The 18697-nt window shown below is 35.9% G+C and overlaps 1 protein-coding gene across 2 annotated transcripts in view; it reads right to left on the bottom strand.

The window, feature by feature from the left end:
• Nucleotides 1-18697, bottom strand: part of SNX7 (sorting nexin 7) — a 101614-nt gene that overhangs the window by 72079 nt on the left and 10838 nt on the right. For both annotated transcript variants that reach the window (XM_059900353.1, XM_059900362.1), the window contains exon 2: nt 840-1022. In XM_059900353.1, the coding sequence (XP_059756336.1) occupies nt 840-1022 (183 nt within the window). The remainder of the gene's footprint in view (nt 1-839; nt 1023-18697) is intronic.

Genomic DNA, 18697 nt, shown 5'->3' with positions numbered 1-18697 from the left:
CCAAGGAAGGATCTTAAGAATTTGAGTAAAGAGATCAGATATATACATCTTTATGCCACATAAATAGCAGCAGTGTGGAGGCTGCACTGGAAGAAGTGATTATATGCACAGGGTCCAAAAACTTTGCAGCTACAAAAGAGATGCACTACAAGAGATGTAGAGTGAGGCTTCATAAACAAAATATTATAACTTATAAATAGAATTCTTGAAGGCTGCTATTACACAAAGGACTTTAAAACAAGATTATACTATTTGGTTTTTTTACTTTTTCAGAGTAAACTGTCTTTTTGCAGAGCCTTGTCCTAGGAGTCAGGAGACTCGGATTCTAGATCTGTCCTTGCATCATTAAACAACTAACAGTATCTCATATATTGATATAAGATAAAGTGGCCATTTGCTCTTATTTGGAAAACAAATGAAATTATTTTTTTGGAATCTTCAGAAGAAATGTGAACACAAATTACTGTATCATGTTTTTAATTAGTTGTTTTCTTTATTAGCAAACTGAGGCTCTTCTTTTCCAAATATATTTCTTTATAATTTTTAAACTAGAAACCTAAAATATTCCTATTTTAAGAAGCACAACTGCTAAAATACAAGTGACTGGTACTCAGGTTAAATTGAATTCATACAGAACAAGTGAAGGATAGATAAGATGCAATGTCTTACTCAAAATGGCTGAAAAACTAGAAGTCAATTCAGTTAAGATTCTCTAAGTTGAGTGTCAAAGTGAACAATTCAGTTAAGATTCTCTAAGTTGAGTGTCAAAGTGAACAAGAAGCAGTTCCAAAAGTTCAAAGAAGCAACTATATTCAAGAAAATGTTCACTGAATACTTACCTTAGTAATAATCCTATAAGTAATGAATGTTTCAATTGTAGTAACATGGCTTTCAGGTTCATCAACTGTAATGAAAAGATCTTTCAAATCTGGCTCATCTTCAAACTTGACTTGGTTTATCATTGATAAAGGAGATGTTGGCATCATAGGGCTGAAGGAATTCATGTCCATCAATGAGGCATCCTAGGAATAAAACAATCAAAAATTAATATCTATAGGGAAAAAAAAGTTAAAATCCTCTTTTTCTTAGGCATGACAAATACTAATCAAATATGTCAAGAACAAAAAGGATAACTGGACTCCTGCTTAAATAAGGTATGTGGAACATGTATTTTTATCTCTGCTTCATCTCAAAATCCCACTTTAAAAATGACAGTAAAGAAACAAAGACAAAACAAGACAAAAAGTCATAAAAAGCCATAAACCCTCAAGGTAAAAAGAAGATACTAAAGCAAACAAAGTTAACTACTTTTTTGGAAACTGGAAATCTGATGGTTGAGTGGTAACTGAAAAGCAGTGCAGAAAGAGCTAAAGTAAACATAGGAGAGAATGGTAGACCAGGAAAAAGAAGGCACATTTATGACACAGGATCACAGAGACACTCAAGAGTTAGAGGTGTCAGAAACCTGTGGACATAGAATGCTGGAAGAGTTAAACCGGAGGACTGGTTAAAAAGCTCATAAAACAAAAAAGGAGTTAGTACCTCAGATTCCCTCACCTACCCCATGCACTCAGGTGACTTTTCTTCCTCAATTTTGCAAAAAACCTGGAAATTTGCTTTCTGGAGTGTCTCTGAACTCAAGGGCACCAGGCAGGATGGAGGGAGAGAGAGGCCCTATGAAAATACAGTTATCAAGGGAAAGTCCTACATACTAGATGAAAAGATATCCAGCCCTTTCCCCTCATTTGGCCCCAAGAATGTGGGCAGCAAGATGTTGAATGTCTACTCAGCTTGTCAGTACCTGGTGCCGGAACTACTGAACATCTCAACATGTGGAAAGCCTCTGATGTGAAAGATTCACAAATAAACAAACAAAGAGAATACAGGAAGCAGACAGAATAGAGAATATAATGCTTTAAAAATAGATGAAATCATTAGTGATAAGAATGATATCAAATTCATGAATAAAACAGGTGTTATTTTTCAAAAAAATTCAGAGAACAACAGGAAAACCAATGAAAAAGGAGGCTCATGAAAGTTGAAGTATGATGGAAGGATAAAAACTCAACAGGAAGTTCAAAAGATTTAACTTGAGAACTAAGCTGAACCAAAAGAACATGGGATGGAAAAGGAGAGAGAAGTATTTTTAAAAATTTAAGGATCCAGGTAGATAGTACCTGAATGAACAGAATTCCAGAAAATGAAGAAGGGAAATGTCCTCTGAATTGAAGTATTTCCAGGTTGACAGGGCCTAGCAGGCCTCCTCAAAATGAACAGGACAGTAGTGGGGTGGGTAGTACCCCTACAAGCATCTATCACCGTGCCATTTCATAACAGTAGGGATTTTAAAATCGTAAAAGCTTCCAGAGAGACTATAAACAGGTAAAACACAATAGGAATGGCTTCAGATTTCTCAGTGGTAACACTGGAAACTAGATGATAATAAAATATTATCTTCAAAATTTTTAGAGGAAAATATTTCCTACCTAGAATTATACATAGCCAAACTGTCATTCAAGTATACAGGTAGAATGAAGCCATTTCAGATAGGAAAGATTTCAAAAACTGACTTTCCATGTACCCATTCTTACACATTCTTTGGAAGACGCTTCATTTTTCCAAAATAAGGGCATATACCAAGAAAGAAGAAATATGATCTGAAAGTAAGAGATTCAACATAGCAGAGAACTAAAGGAAATTCCTTGGATGACAGTGGAAGAATGTTCCAGGTTGACAGCTTTGCAACAGACTTAGAGAACAACCTATACAGACTAGAGCAGAAAGACTCCGGGGGGGCAAGGAGATGAAGAAGGAAAGAATAAAGGAAGAGAGGGAGGAAGGAAAGAGAAAGAGCAAAGGAAAAAGGGAAAGAGAATGAGGGAAGGAGGGAGGGAGGGAGAAAGGAAGGAAGGGAGGAGGGAAGTGGGGAGGGAGGGAGGCTGACAGAATACCTGATACATTTAAGCATAATGAAAGGAAGCATGCTATGTTAGATTTGGTAGATGAATTGGTGCAAAAAAGCCAAGAGGCAGAGAAAACAAGAGAGGGAGAAAGGGAGGGCCTAAAATAAAGGAATGAATGAATGATGAACTCTAAAGAAAACAAAAGGTACATGAATGAAAAATGTAGTTCATTACATGGCTTGACTGTGAATAAAAATAAATTGTTCTTAATACTGAATTTAATTAAAAAGGGTGATATAGTTATATTTAAGATAATGGGGGGAAAAACATATGTATATGTTTGAGGGGAGGAGACATTGCCTATAAAACAGTTTCAAAAATGCCAATACCATGATGGAAAAGGAAGATAAGGAACTGTTCCAGACTGATGAAGACCAAAGAGACAGAAGAGCCAAAGCAACATATGATCTTGCACTGAATTCTGTTCCAAAGGAGAAGAACCTTTGTTTTTTCTCTCTAAATGATATTATTGGGATAACTGAAAATTTTGAAAGGGTCTGTGGATTAGAAAGAATATAGTATTATGTCAATGTTAATTTCCTGATTTGCATACTTATACTGTGATTATGTAGGACAGTGTCCTTGTTTTCAAAAAATATACACAGATTTAATTAGGAGTAATAAAACATGTCTCTAATTTACTCAACTTGCACACACACAGAGAAAACAAATGTTGTGAAATGGTAATAACTGGGAAATCTAGATTCTTTGTGGTATTCTTGCAACTCTTCTCCAAGTTTGCAATTATTTCAAAATAAAAAGTATATTTATAGTTTTCAAAAGTCAAATCATCCAACAAGGCTTAAAATAAAATGAAACAAATTAAAAATAAAAAAGCAGCATCACGTGCTCCACTATTGCTATTACCAGTTCATGCTCCTCAGAAGCAAATTCAGGACTCTATTAGCTATTTTTTTTTCCTTGTTACCTTCCTTATTTCAAAATAATATATATATTCTTTTTTTTTTAATTTTTCAATTTTCATATTATCAGTAGGTTTCCTACTAAGGAGGATGAAGAGCATTTATTTAAGCCAATTAATTATATGAGTATAGACTCAGAGTCCTATTTTACTCAATGGGTTATAATCCATTAATATAATTTATTTTGACGTTCTAAGTGTCCAAAATTTGCCTAGTAGGAGCTCCTTAAAGCTGGCATCTGTGTGTTTTTGATATGTCTTCATTATTCCTTGAGCACTTTATTTTCTGGCATAGCAAGATGTTTCAGATTTACGTTATATTTTCCCTGCCCCAGTTATGGAATCAGACATTTCTTCAAGGAGCTCTGGTTTCTTTTAGAGGAGACTGGTATTTAGAAAACAAGATATAAATGCTAGAAAATATATGTATATTAGGCATGATTTAGACCAAGGAATAGAGGACAAATTACAGTTGAGTTGATCAGACACACAAAAACATGGAGACAATAAATGTCTTGCAACAAAAGTTTAGTGAAACAAATTATGGTATATACCTACAATAGGATACAATAAAGTCTATCCATATACTAGAATACAATAAAGTGATTAATATATTAGAAGAATATACAGTAACTTGGAAAAAGATTCACAGTATGGTATTAAGAGAAAATATTAGCTTATAAAATTTGTATTCAACTAGATTCTAATGCATGTACATGTATTTATGTGTGTGTATGACAGAGGGGGGCCAGAGGGTAGGAGAGAAAAAGTAAGAAATAGCGCACTCACGATATGTGTGCACTCATGAACTTAGAAGCTATACCAAACAGTTAACAGAAGTTATTCCAGGTGTTGGGATTGCTGTTGAGTTTAATATTTTCCTATCTGAGTTGCTGTATTTCCAAATATTCTAAAATAAACGTGTATCATTTTGAAAAAAGATTTTTAATTGTTTAGAGTCAACACTGTATCTAACGTGTTCAGAAACAGTAAGAACTACTGTAAAAAAAAAAAAAAACAGTAAAAACTACTGAAAAAACTACTGTAAAAAAAAACCAGGGCTTCCCTGGTGGCGCAGTGGTTGAGAATCTGCCTGCCAATGCAGGGGACACGGGTTCGAGCCCTGGTCTGGGAAGATCCCACATGCCGCGGAGCAACTGGGCCCGTGAGCCACAACTACTGAGCCTGCGCATCTGGAGCCTGTGCTCCGCAACAGGAGAGGCCGCGATGGTGAGAGGCCCGCACATCGTGATGAAGAGTGGCCCCCACTTGCCGCAACTAGAGAAAGCCCTCGCACAGAAACGAAGACCCAACACAGCCATAAATAAATAAAATAAATAAATAAATTTAAAAAAAACCAAAAAACCAGTAAGTTAAAAGAGCTGTCTAGGGCCATTTTGGCAGAAGACCTTGGATTACATATTTGATTATTTGTTTTTTTTTTCTTAATTCAAAGTTGTATAGTTAAATAGGAAATTTAAAAATATGTCCGGAATCACATGAAAATGGGATTGTCAAAATAAATTATGGGATGCTAACACAATGGAATACTAAGCAGCCATTAAAAACAGAATTTAGAGGTTTCAAATAAATGTGCAATCAGCATGTACAAAAATCTCTCTCAATTATCGTTTCATATAAACAGTAGTTTTTTAAGTTGATGGGCAAATGTGCTTTAAATTTCACTGACAGTGCATACAGCCATGTGCTTTGGCGTTCTTTGTAGTCACCCTCTTAACCCACCACAACCCACTTCCTTTACCTACTACATAATTTAGCATTCTATTTCTTCTGCTTAAAATGCATCCTTTTGTAGAGTGGAAAAGATCTGCCTGAATTTATAAAGGCTCACAATTCCAATGAGTGTAGTGTGGTGTCATAAAAATATGCTTCAATATCTAGCAAAGGAAGAAAATTACAGGCTGAAATTTAGCAACATCCAAGATTTCAGTAGAAGGATGTAAATTACTATGAATCACTCAAAAACATTCTTAAAACCTCAATAAAAGTGACTATCCAAAGAGTTTTATATTCGCTTCAAAAAAAGGAAAGAAAATATACTGACAATTCTTAAAAGATTTACATTTGGACACGAATAAGTAAAGAAAATAAGTGTTTGAGAAGATCCAAAGAAGTAACTGACCAAAAAGAACTTCATTTAACTTTTTGTGGTTGATACTTTTCAGGAGAAATGGATCGTTAAAATTTGTTCTTTCCAAACAAAGTCTTACCTCCACAATAACGCATGCCTCTTTCTCCTGCTAGTTCTCTCTGTCTTTCTCCCCATCCTCAACCTTATTTTTACATTCATTCATTCTTAGCATTTGGATATACATCCATTATCCTATGATATTTCACACAATGGAAATACATCTTTTCATATTTTTTTCTTCAAGAGATTAAAGCAGAAGGGAAATTATTTGCATGGTAAATCTCCACTTCTTAAATAACATTGAATACCTCTCTTATAGCTAGCATAGTGAAAACACACACTCACACAGGCACGCACCAAAAAATCTTGGGATGGTTTCAGGCTGAGATTTGAATATGTATAATAGAGAAGTAAGCGAAATTGTTGCAGGAAGTCATTGTCTTTTATCCTTACTCCAAACCAACACATTCACTGTAAGAGAAACCATTTAAGTGACTCTCCTGAAATGAATGGACATTAGCACTGTGCTAGCATAATACTGAAATTTATTGACAAAGTCACTTACAAATTAAGGGTAAGTTTTCCTTGTTCTTATTTTTGGTTTATTATAAGCATCTGTTGTGGGTTGAACCATGTCCTCCCAAAAGTCATATGCTGAGGTCCCAACCCCAGTACCTCAGAATGCGACCTTATTTGGTGACAGGGTCTTTACAGAGGTAACCAAGTTCAAATGAGGTCACTGGAGTGGGTCCTGATGCAATATACTGGCATCTGTATAAAAAAGGGGAAATTTGGACATAGACGTTCACAGAGGGAAAACATGAGACATAGGGAGAAGACAGCCATCTACAAGCCAAGTGGAGAGACTGGGAACAGATCCTTCCCTCACTGCCCTCAGAAGGAACCAATCTTGCTGACACCTTAATTTCAGATTCTAGCTTCCAGAACTGTGAGAAAATAAATTTCTGGCTGTTTGAGACACCTAGTCTGTGGTACTTCGCTACGGTAGCCCTAGCAATGAACAGCATTTCTGTGTATAGAGTGGTACACAATAAATATTTAAGGAAGGAAACAAGGAGAGAAAGGAAGGAAGGAATTATAATTAAAATATTTCATCCTTGCTCCATAAATTTTTTGACAGGTTAACAGTCAACTTCAGTAATTTCTAAGAAATGTTTTTTGCCTCCCACTTTTAATGCTATTAGATGGTTCCAAAGTTCTACTATTGAAATAAATAAAATACAGAGCTGAAATTTAAAACAAACAATGACTTGCCAATATTTGAGTGCTCAGGAGATAAACTCCAAAAGAAACAGGTTAAAAGGTGAGATATGACCTCTCTAAGAGGTGTCCTTCCTTAACATAGGAAGCACTAAGATGCTACTCGGGAACATCTCATGAATATAACATGAATTACTCTGATAATACTAAATTGCAACCACCATCTGTGCACAAACAGCTATTTTCTTTTTACAAGTAGAGGGGAAAAAATCAATGTGAGAAGTGTGATAAATCAGAATACTGGCATGAAAAGGCCATGCAAATAAAATTGCTGATGTACAAGAAACACGTACACCAAGAGACATCTGGTAAAAAGCAACTTAAAGTGGAAGGAGTTTGAGAAACCATGTTGTTATGAGGGACACTCATCTTGATGGGCCTAAATTTAGACTTACCAGCTGTGTTTTGGTTTACAACTCCTTCCAATCTGCCTGCTTATAATAATAATAAAAAATTAGAAAGGCCTTCTGTGGAACACTGTTGAAAATGTGATTGGGGGAAAAGCCAGCCTATGTCGTGTTCTATCAAGGGGCATACAACACTCAGTAATCTTGTTTGACATAATTTCCAGTGCTATGTAGTATATATACCCTTGTATGCATATATCATAATCTATTTATTCATTTTTCTGTTTCTATTTTCTAACAGTGTTGCTTTGAATATACTTGGACTTGTTCAGGTTTTGTGCACTATGAAGTTATATACTGACCACAGAAATGTTTCACATAATTTTATTTGACATAATTTTCCACTCTGACCGAAAAAAAAAAAAAAAAAAACCTGGTATATTAGAAGAAAAAGTCTCTGTAGTTAGGCAGAGCTAAACTTAATTCAAGTTTACATATATATACAGCTGTGTGAACCTGGTCAAGTCACGTTACTTTTCTGAGATTCAGTAACATCAGAGAGGTCGTAGCTCACCTTGGATCACAGAGGATAAAAAGAGATGAATAAATGTGGGGTATACATTGTCTCCTTGAAACCTTCATGTGAATTATATAAACCTTACCACAACCCCATAGAGTATGTTCTATTTCTTTTCCTTTTTTAAACCAGCTAGCAATACTATTGAGTAGGTACTCTTTTACCTCTTGTTTTCAAATGAGGAAATAGGTTAAATCACTTGTTCAAAGTCTTAACTGCTATTAAGTAGAGGAACCAGCATTTGACCACCATATAACTGCCAGTAAGTCAAACGTATTAGGAGTTGTCACTGAATTCAATTTTCAGTTTCCCACAAAATTCAATAGAAATCTAAAGCAAGAATAAATCAATTTCTATGGTTAAAATATAGTCATGTAGTGGACAAAACCTAAGGAAGTACAAAAGCATTGAAGGCAGCCCATAAGAATGGATAGATAAATTGTGGTATATGCATACAAGGCTTTATATATATATATATATATATATATAAAACACAGCAATGAAAATCAATTACAACTTCATGTAAGGCCATTGATAAATATCACAAACTAAATATTAGAAGAAAAAAGATCAAATCAGAGAAGAATTCACAAAGGACAACATCATTTTTTAAAGTCCTAAAACATACAAGGTCCAAATTCACATAAATCCTTAACAAATAGTGCTTCAAGATACATACACAGATCTCCCTTGACTTAACAATGGGTTTACATCCCAATAAACCCATTGTAAATTGAAACTATCGTAAGTCAAAAATTTATTTAATACACCTAACCTACCAAACATCATAGCTTAGTCTAGACTATCTTAAATGTGATCAGAACACTTACATTAGCCTACAGTTGGACAAAATTATCTAACACAAAGCCAATTTTACAATATAGTGTTGAATATCTCATGTACTTTATTGAATGTTGTCTGAAAGTGAGAAACAAATGGTTGTATGGGTACAGAACGGTGGCAAGCGTATCGGTTGCTTCCCCTCGTGATCGCGTGGCTGACTGGGAGCTGTGGCTCACTGCTGCTGCCCAGCACCAGGAAAGCTTATCTACCACTGCTCGAGAACAGATCAAAATTCACAATTCAAAGTATGGTTTCTACTGAATGTGTATCACTTTTGCACCATAAAGTCTAAATGTCATAAGTCAAACCATTTTAAGTTCAGGACCATCTCTTTTATGAAAACCAAATGAATGATAAAAACAAAATTCAAATTATTATCTTCTTTTAAGCAGGAGAGAGAGAGAATCTGGGAGAGGGCCACACAGGGAATGCAGGCATACCTCATTTTATCATGCTTCACTTTATTGCACTTCACAGATACCATGTTTTTTACAAGGTTTGTGGCAACTTGGCATCGAACAAGTCTATAGGTGCCATTTTTCCAACAGCATTTACTCACTTCATGTCTCTGTGTCACATTTTGGTAATTTCTGCAATATGACTTCAAACTTTTTCATTATTACTATATTTGTTATGGTGATCTGTGATCAGTGATCTTTGATGTTACACTGTGATTGTTTTGGGACGTCACGAACCACGCCCAGAGAAGATGGTGAACTTGATAAATGTTTGTGCTCTGACTGCTCCACCCACTGGTTGTTCCCCCATCTCTCTCCCTCTTCTTGCGCCTCGCTATTCCCTGAGATACAACAATACTGAAATTAGGCCAAGTAATAACCCTACCATGGCCACTAAGTGTTCAAGTGAAAGGAAGAATCTCAAGACTCTCACTTTAAATCAAAAGCTAGGAATGATTAAGCTTAATGAGGAAGGCATGCTAAAAGTCAAGATAGGCTGAAAGCTAGGTCTTGTGTGCCAAACAGTTAGCCAAGCTGTGAATGCAAACGAAAAGCTCTTGAAGGGAATTTAAAGTGCTACTCCAGTGAACACACAAATGATAGGAATGTGAAACAGCCTTATTGCTGATATGGAGAAAGTGTTAGTGGTCTGGATAGAAGATCAAACCAGTCACAACATTCCCTTAAGCCAAAAACTAATGCAGAGCAAGGCTCTAACTCTCTTCAATTCTATGAAGTCTGAGAGAGGTGAGGAAGCTGTAGAAGAAAAGTCTGAAGGTAGCAGAGGCTGGTTTACGAGATTTAAGGAAAAAGCCATATCTATAACATAAAAGTACAAGGTGAAGCAGCAACTGCTCATGTAGAGGCCGCAGCAAACTATCCAGAAGCTCCAGCTAAGATCATTAATGACGGTTGCTACACTAAACAACAGATTCTCAATGAAGATGAAATAGCAATGGACAGATCATCCAAAATGAAAATAAATAAGGAAACACAAGCTTTAAATGATACATTAAACAAGATGGACTTAATTGATATTTATAGGACATTCCACCCAAAAACAACAGAATACACATTTTTCTCAAGTGCTCATGGAACATTCTCCAGGATAGATCATATCTTGGGTCACAAATCAAACCTTGGTAAATTTAAGAAAATTGAAATCGTATCAAGTATCTTTTCCGACCACAACGCTATGAGACTAGATATCAATTACAGGAAAAGATCTGTAAAAAATACAAACACATGGAGGCTACACAATACATTACTTAATAATGAAGTGATTACTGAAGAAATCAAAGGGGAAATCAAAAAATACCTAGAAATAAATGACAATGGAGATACGACGACCCAAAACCTATGGGACGCAGCAAAAGCAGTGCTAAGAGGGAAGTTTATAGCAATACAAGCTTACCTCAAGAAACAGGAAACATCTCGAATAAACAACCTAACCTTGCACCTAAAGCAATTAGAGAAAGAAGAACAAAAAAACCCCAAAGCCAGCAGAAGGAAAGAAATTATAAAGATCAGGTCAGAAATAAATGAAAAAGAAATGAAGGAAACAATAGCAAAAATCAATGAAACTAAAAGCTGGTTCTTTGAGAAGATAAACAAAATTGATAAACCATTAGCCAGACTCATCAAGAGAAAAAGGGAGAAGACTCAGATCAATAGAATTAGAAATGAAAAAGGAGAAATAACCACTGACACTGCAGAAATACAAAAGATCATGAGAGATTACTACAAGCAACTCTATGCCAATAAAATGGACAACCTGGAAGAAATGGACAGATTCTTAGAAATGCACAAACTGCCGAGACTGAACCAGGAAGAAATAGAAAATATGAACAGACCAATCACAAGCACTGAAATTGAAACTGTGATTAAAAACCTTCCAACAAACAAAAGCCCAGGACCAGATGGCTTCACAGGTGAATTCTATCAAACATTTAGAGAAGAGCTAACACCTATCCTTCTCAAACTCTTCCAAAATATTGCAGAGGGAGGAACACTCCCAAACTCATTCTACGAGGCCACCATCACCCTGATACCAAAACCAGACAAAGATGTCACAAAGAAAGAAAACTACAGGCCAATATCACTGATGAACATAGATGCAAAAATCCTCAACAAAATACTAGCAAACAGAATCCAACAGCACATTAAAAGGATCATACACCATGATCAAGTGGGGTTTATCCCAGGAATGCAAGGATTCTTCAATATACGCAAATCAATCAATGTGATACACCATATTAACAAATTGAAGGAGAAAAACCATATGATCATCTCAATAGATGCAGAGAAAGCTTTCGACAAAATTCAACACCCATTTATGATAAAAGCCCTGCAGAAAGTAGGCATAGAGGGAACTTTCCTCAACATAATAAAGGCCATATATGACAAACCCACAGCCAACATTGTCCTCAATGGTGAAAAACTGAAACCATTTCCACTAAGATCAGGAACAAGACAAGGTTGCCCACTCTCACCACTATTATTCAACATAGTTTTGGAAGTGTTAGCCACAGCAATCAGAGAAGACAAAGAAATAAAAGGAATCCAAATCGGAAAAGAAGAAGTAAAGCTGTCACTATTTGCAGATGACATGATACTATACATAGAGAATCCTAAAGAGGCTACCAGAAAACTCCTAGAGCTAATCAATGAATTTGGTAAAGTAGCAGGATACAAAATTAATGCACAGAAATCTCTTGCATTTCTATACACTAATGACGAAAAATCTGAAAGTGAAATTAAGAAAACACTCCCGTTTACCATTGCAACAAAAAGAATAAGATATCTAGGAATAAACCTACCTAAGGAGACAAAAGACCTGTATGCAGAAAATTATAAGACACTGATGAAAGAAATTAAAGATGATACAAATAGATGGAGAGATATACCATGTTCCTGGATTGGAAGAATCAACATTGTGAAAATGACTCTACTACCCAAAGCAATCTACAGATTCAATGCAATCCCTATCAAACTACCACTGGCATTTTTCACAGAACTAGAACAAAAAATTTCACAATTTGTATGGAAACACAAAAGACCCCGAATAGCCAAAGCAATCTTGAGAACGAAAAATGGAGCTGGGGGAATCAGGCTCCCTGACTTCAGACTATATTACAAAGCTTCAGTAATCAAGACAGTTTGGTACTGGCACAAAAACAGAAATATAGATCAATGGAACAGGATAGAAAGCCCAGAGATAAACCCACACACATATGGTCACCTTATCTTTGATAAAGGAGGCAAGCATATACAGTGGAGAAAAGACAGCCTCTTCAATAAGTGGTGCTGGGAAAATTGGACAGGTACATGTAAAAGTATGAAATTAGAACACTCCCTGACACCATGCACAAAAATAAACTCCAAATGGATTAAAGACCTAAGTGTAAGGCCAGACACTATCAAACTCTTAGAGGAAAACATAGGCAGAACACTCTATGACATACATCACAGCAAGATTCTTTTTGACCCAGCTCCCAGAGAAATGGAAATAAGAACACAAATAAACAAATGGGACCTAATGAAACTTAAAAGCTTTTGCACAGCAAAGGAAACCATAAACAAGACCAAAAGACAACCCTTAGAATGGGAGAAAATATTTGCAAATGAAGCAACTGACAAAGGATTAATCTCCAAGATTTACAAGCAGCTCATGCAGCTCAATAACAAAAAAACGAACAACCCAATCCAAAAATGGGCAGAAGACCTAAATAGACATTTCTCCAAAGAAGATATACAGATGGCCTACAGACACATGAAAGAATGCTCAACATCATTAATCATTAGAGAAATGCAAATCAAAACTACAATGAGATATCATCTCACACCGGTCAGAATGGCCATCATCAAAAAATCTAGAAACAATAAATGCTGGAGAGGGTGTGGAGGAAAGGGAACACTCTTGCACTGTTGGTGGGAATGTAAATTGATACAGCCACTATGGAGAACAGTATGGAGGTTCCTTAAAAAACTACAAATAGAACTACCATACGACCCAGCAATCCCACTACTGGGCATATACCCTGAGAAAACCATAGGTCAAAAAGTGTCATGTACCACAATGTTCATTGCAGCTCTATTTACAATAGCCAGGTCATGGAAGCAACCTAAATGTCCATCGACAGATGAATGGATAAAGAAGATGTGGCACATATATACAATGGAATATTACTCAGCCGTAAAAAGAAATGAAATGGAGGTATTTGTAATGAGGTGGATGGAGTTAGAGTCTGTCATACAGAGTGAAGTAAGTCAGAAAGAGAAAAACAAATACAGTATGCTAACACATATATACGGAATCTAAGGAAAAAAAAAAAAAAAAAAGGCCATGAAGAACCTAGTGGCAAGACGGGAATAAAGACACAGACCTACTAGAGAATGGACTTGAGGATATGGGGAGGGGGTGGGGGGAGATGTGACAGGGTAAGAGAGTGTCATGGACATATATACACTACCAAATGTAAAATAGATAGCTAGTGGGAAGCAGCCGCATAGCACAGGGAGATCAGCTCGGTGCTTTGTGACCACCTAGAGGGGTGGGATGGGGAGGGTGGGAGGGAGGGAGATGCAAGAGGGAAGAGAAATGGGAACATATTGTATATGTATAACTGATTCACTTTGTTATAAAGCAGAAGCTAACACACTATTGTAAGGCAATTATACTTCAATAAAGATGTTTAAAAAAATAAAAAAATAAAAAAAAAAAAAAAAAAAAAAAAAGAACCTGCTGTATAAAAAAATAAATAAAATTCTAAAATTAAAAAAAAAAAAACCAACAAAAAAAATAAATAAATAAATAAATTAAAAAAAAAAAAAAAAAAAAAAAAAAAGCTCTTCTTAGTGGCTAATGCTGCTGGTGACTTTGAGGTCAATGCTCATTCACTATTCTGAAAATCTTAGGGCCCTTAAGAATTATGCTAAATTGACTCTGCCTGTGCTCTATAAATGGAACCACAAAGCCTGGATGACAGCACATCTGTCTACAACATGGTTTACTGAATATTTTAAACCCACTGTTGAGACCTACTGCTCAGAAAAAAAAATTCCTTTCTAAATACTACTGCTCTTTGACAATGCACCTGGTCACCCAAGAGCTCTGATGGAGATATAAAGTGAGATTGATGTTTTCATGCTTACTAATACAACATCCATTCTGAAGCCCATGGATTAAGGACTTTCAAGACTTATTATTGAAGAAAGACATTTCACAAGGCTATGGCTGCCATAGACAGTGATTTCTCTGATGGATCCGGGCAAAGGAAATTGAAAATCTTCTGGAAGGACTTCACCAGTCTAGATGTCACTAAGAACATCTGTGATTCATGGGAAGAGGTGAAAATATCAACATTCACAGGAATTTGGAAGAAGCTGATTCCAACCCTCATGGATGACTTTGAGGGGTTCAAGACTTCAGTGGAGGAAGTAAATGCAAATGTGGTGGAAATAGCAAGAAAACTGGAATTAGAAGTGTGAAGATGAAGTGAATTGCTGCAATCTCATGATAAAACTTGAATGGATGAGAAGCAAAGAAGTGGTTTCCTGAGATGGAATCTACTCCTGGTGAAAATGCTGTGAAGATTGTTGAAATGACAACAAAGGATTTAGAATATTACATAAACTGATACACTTAGTTGATGAACCAGCGGGAGGGTTTGAAAGGACTCACTCCAACTTTGAAAGAAGTTCTACTGTGGGTAAAATGCTATCAAACAGCATTACACGCTACAGAGAAATCATTTGTGAAAGGAAGAGTCAACTGATGAAGAAAACCTCATTTTGTTGCCTTATTTTAAGAAACTGCCACAGCCGCTCCAACCTTCGGCAAAGCAACCACCCCCCTGATCAGTTAACAGCCACCAACATTTCTAAGTGCCAGGGACTGCACCTTAGCACCATACACTTGCATTATTTCATTTAATCCTCTCAACAATCTGATGAAAGAAAGCTCAATGATCATCACCTGAATTTTACAGATAAATAAGCTTGTACCATAGGGATAATAATAATTCTCCCCAAATCACTTATTTCTTAATTGGAAGAGCCAAGACTCAGCCACCACTACCATCACCACCACCCATGCACACACACAGAAAGCACCTAGTATAGCACCTTTATTTCATTTAACAAAAGTTCATTGAATGTCAACTATGTATCAAGCACTAGGCTGGGATACAACAGTGGCCAAGACTGGCTGGCATGGTGCCTTCTCTCATGAAGCTTACGCAATAGTTAGGGGGGAGGGTAACAGATGATAAACAGATAAAAGTATAGAAAAACAAGGTAAGTCCAGATATAAATGAGTGTTGATAAACAGGGGAGTAAATTCCAGATAAAGTGGAGTGAATTGCTGGAGTAAGTGGTTAAGGCAGGAAGTGAGAGGAATGCTTTTGAGAGAGCTGTCAGGGAAGGTGTCTTTAAGGAGATGATGTGGGAAGGAGCCAGCCATGAAAAACACTGATGGAAGAGCATTCCAGTCAGGGGAACCAATAATGCCTAAGGCAGGAAAGGACTTAGGATGTTGGGAGACCAGAAAGGAGGCAAATGGGTAGAACACAGGCTTTGATGAAGATATAACCAATGAAACTCATTTTGACGTTTACTGTGGCAGAATTTTAAGTATTCACATTTTTACCTTATAGGTCTTGAAAAAAGGGAAGGGAGAACTCCACGATAAATGAACGTTGCACCTGAAATCCGAAGTAAGATATCTGCTGCACAGCTAGAGGTTTTTAAGGATCTGTATGATCCTACTCAGACTATTCACGAGCATTAACCAATAAGAGGTTATTAATCATGACTAATGCCTTTCCATTTATCTCAATTATGCTTGGGTAATTTCTTATCTGGTGGAAATTTTTCTTTTTTGTATTTAACACTGTATAGAAAAAAAAATTAGTTTTCCTTATTCAGAAAGGTTCAACATGCCATTTGCATATGATTTTGCCACAAAACCACTGTGGGAGCCGGTATGATTGTTCCCAATGACCCCTTGTCTTTCTATGAAAGGAATACACCTCCTGGTCAGTTACCAGGTAACTTTCAGTGCCTCCTTATGGAAGGAAAATAAGTTTCCCACCCCAGTTAATTTGACCAGTGACTTGCTTTGGATGGTGTCATGTGTCTGGGCAGAAGATTTGGAAGCCATTGCCTGTTTCCACCAGTGTTCATATTCTTTTCCCTCTGCCACAGGAATGACATGTCCCAATTAGCATCACGCCTTTAATCTTGATCCCAAAATGAAGAAAACCCAAGAAGCAGACTCAAAGCCTGGACCAGACTCTCAGTTCAGTCACAGTTGACAGGTACATACCTGAGAAAGAAGTCTTTATTGCAGGTAAGCCACTAAGATCTTGAGGCTGTTTGTACTACCGCATTATCTAGTGAAACCTAACAAAAAAATACCATTCAACTTTCAACCAGGTTAAATACATATAAGTATATATGTACATATGTATTATGTATGCATGCACCCAGATACACACACATAACCTTCTCAGAGTTAATACAAAAGAATAAAATAGGAATTTTTTCCCCCCAATTCTGAAAACTCACAAACCAAGAGTTTGCCTTTTGTTTTTGGTCACACATAATAAGGTTTCCATTTTAACTGTAAACAGAATTTCTATTCCTAATGTTTCATTGTAAATGAGTAATCTCTGTTTTTCATTTTAAAATGAAATTTTTATTTCTTATATCAAAAATTTTTAAACAATGATTTAAAAAAATAAAATATTATGCTAAATGAAAGAAGCTAGACACACAAAAAGTGCGATTCCATTTATATGAAGTGTCCTAAAAAGGCAAATTTATAAAGACAGAAAATAGTAGATTAGTAGTTGTCTAAGGCTGGGAGTAAAAATGGATATTAACTGGAAATGGCATGATGGATTTGGGGTGGAAGATGAAAATGTTCTAAAACTGGTTAACAGTGATGGTTGTACAACTCAGTAAATTTACTTACAAAAAATCATCTACCCAAAATGGGTGAATTTTGTGGTATATAATTACACCTCAATAAAGTTAGTTACAAACAGTTAAAAAGGGGTATGTTATACCAAAGCATTTCTCAAGGTCAAAAAAAATTATTTCAGTTTCAATTTTAGAAACTAATGATTTAACCTTCTGTTCTGTTTTATCACAGATGTGTTTTACTGATTTTTATATCAGTATTTGCTAATAATTTTGATTGTCTAACTACATCCTTTTTTATTAATACTATAAGTAGCACTGCATTATCCAGCGTGATTGGATATATGAAGTGTCAGAGTTAATCAAATATTCTGTTTAAAATAGACAAAACTTTCAAGCACATAACTCTTCATTTGTTTATTGAGACAACTTTAAAGTATATTCTTAAAGTGAGTAAAAATGTTTATTTTAACTTTTAGTCTAATATCCTCTTTGAAAAGTGTGGGATACAATTAAAAAATACATGAATAAAATAAATTTGAACACTACAACTGCATAACTGTTGAATCTGTGTTTCCTTTTGATCACACTAGCCACTTGAAAAACTAGCAGGCTCTCAGAGTTATACTAGAGCATCCTATCAGAACCCCCAAAATGCGAAAATAAAACTCCACCTTCAAAACCCAATAGAATATATTTTATTAAGTTCAAATCTGAAGTCTTTTAACATTATTTTCCCTAAATACTTGTAATAATTTTCCCCATTGCCACTGACCAACAAATAAATAAAACACTGCCATCTGCACAAAAGAACTCTATAGTTCTTCTTCCTATAGGTTCTCATGGATTTTTTCTTCTTTTGGCTATACAACATCCAATCTTGTTTCCAACCATAACACTGGGTATAGTTTCTGCTAGTGCCTGCCCCTTTCTGCATCTGCATTTCCAGCCTTCAAATCTACTTTGTGAGCTACTATTTCGCTCCTTTCCTGCCAGAGTTGATTTCCATTGCTTGTAACCAAGCCCCCTGATTGAGACAGGTGCTATTGGCTTCAAAGGATTTATTTTTCCCAAGTAAGAAGGTTTCTAAATGATTCCCTTGGGTTTTCTTATGCTTTGTGTTTATTTCTTCTAATGAAATCTAAATAGGAGCTTTTGTCCAGAATTGACGCTTAACATAGCTCTGTGTCATCCATCAATAATATTTACTCACCATTTGTCAAGACAA

Source organism: Balaenoptera ricei, chromosome 1, assembly GCF_028023285.1.
Source record: "Balaenoptera ricei isolate mBalRic1 chromosome 1, mBalRic1.hap2, whole genome shotgun sequence".
In the NCBI taxonomy this organism is placed as follows: Eukaryota; Metazoa; Chordata; class Mammalia; order Artiodactyla; family Balaenopteridae; genus Balaenoptera; species Balaenoptera ricei.
This window is presented reverse-complemented; position numbering and strand designations above follow the sequence as displayed.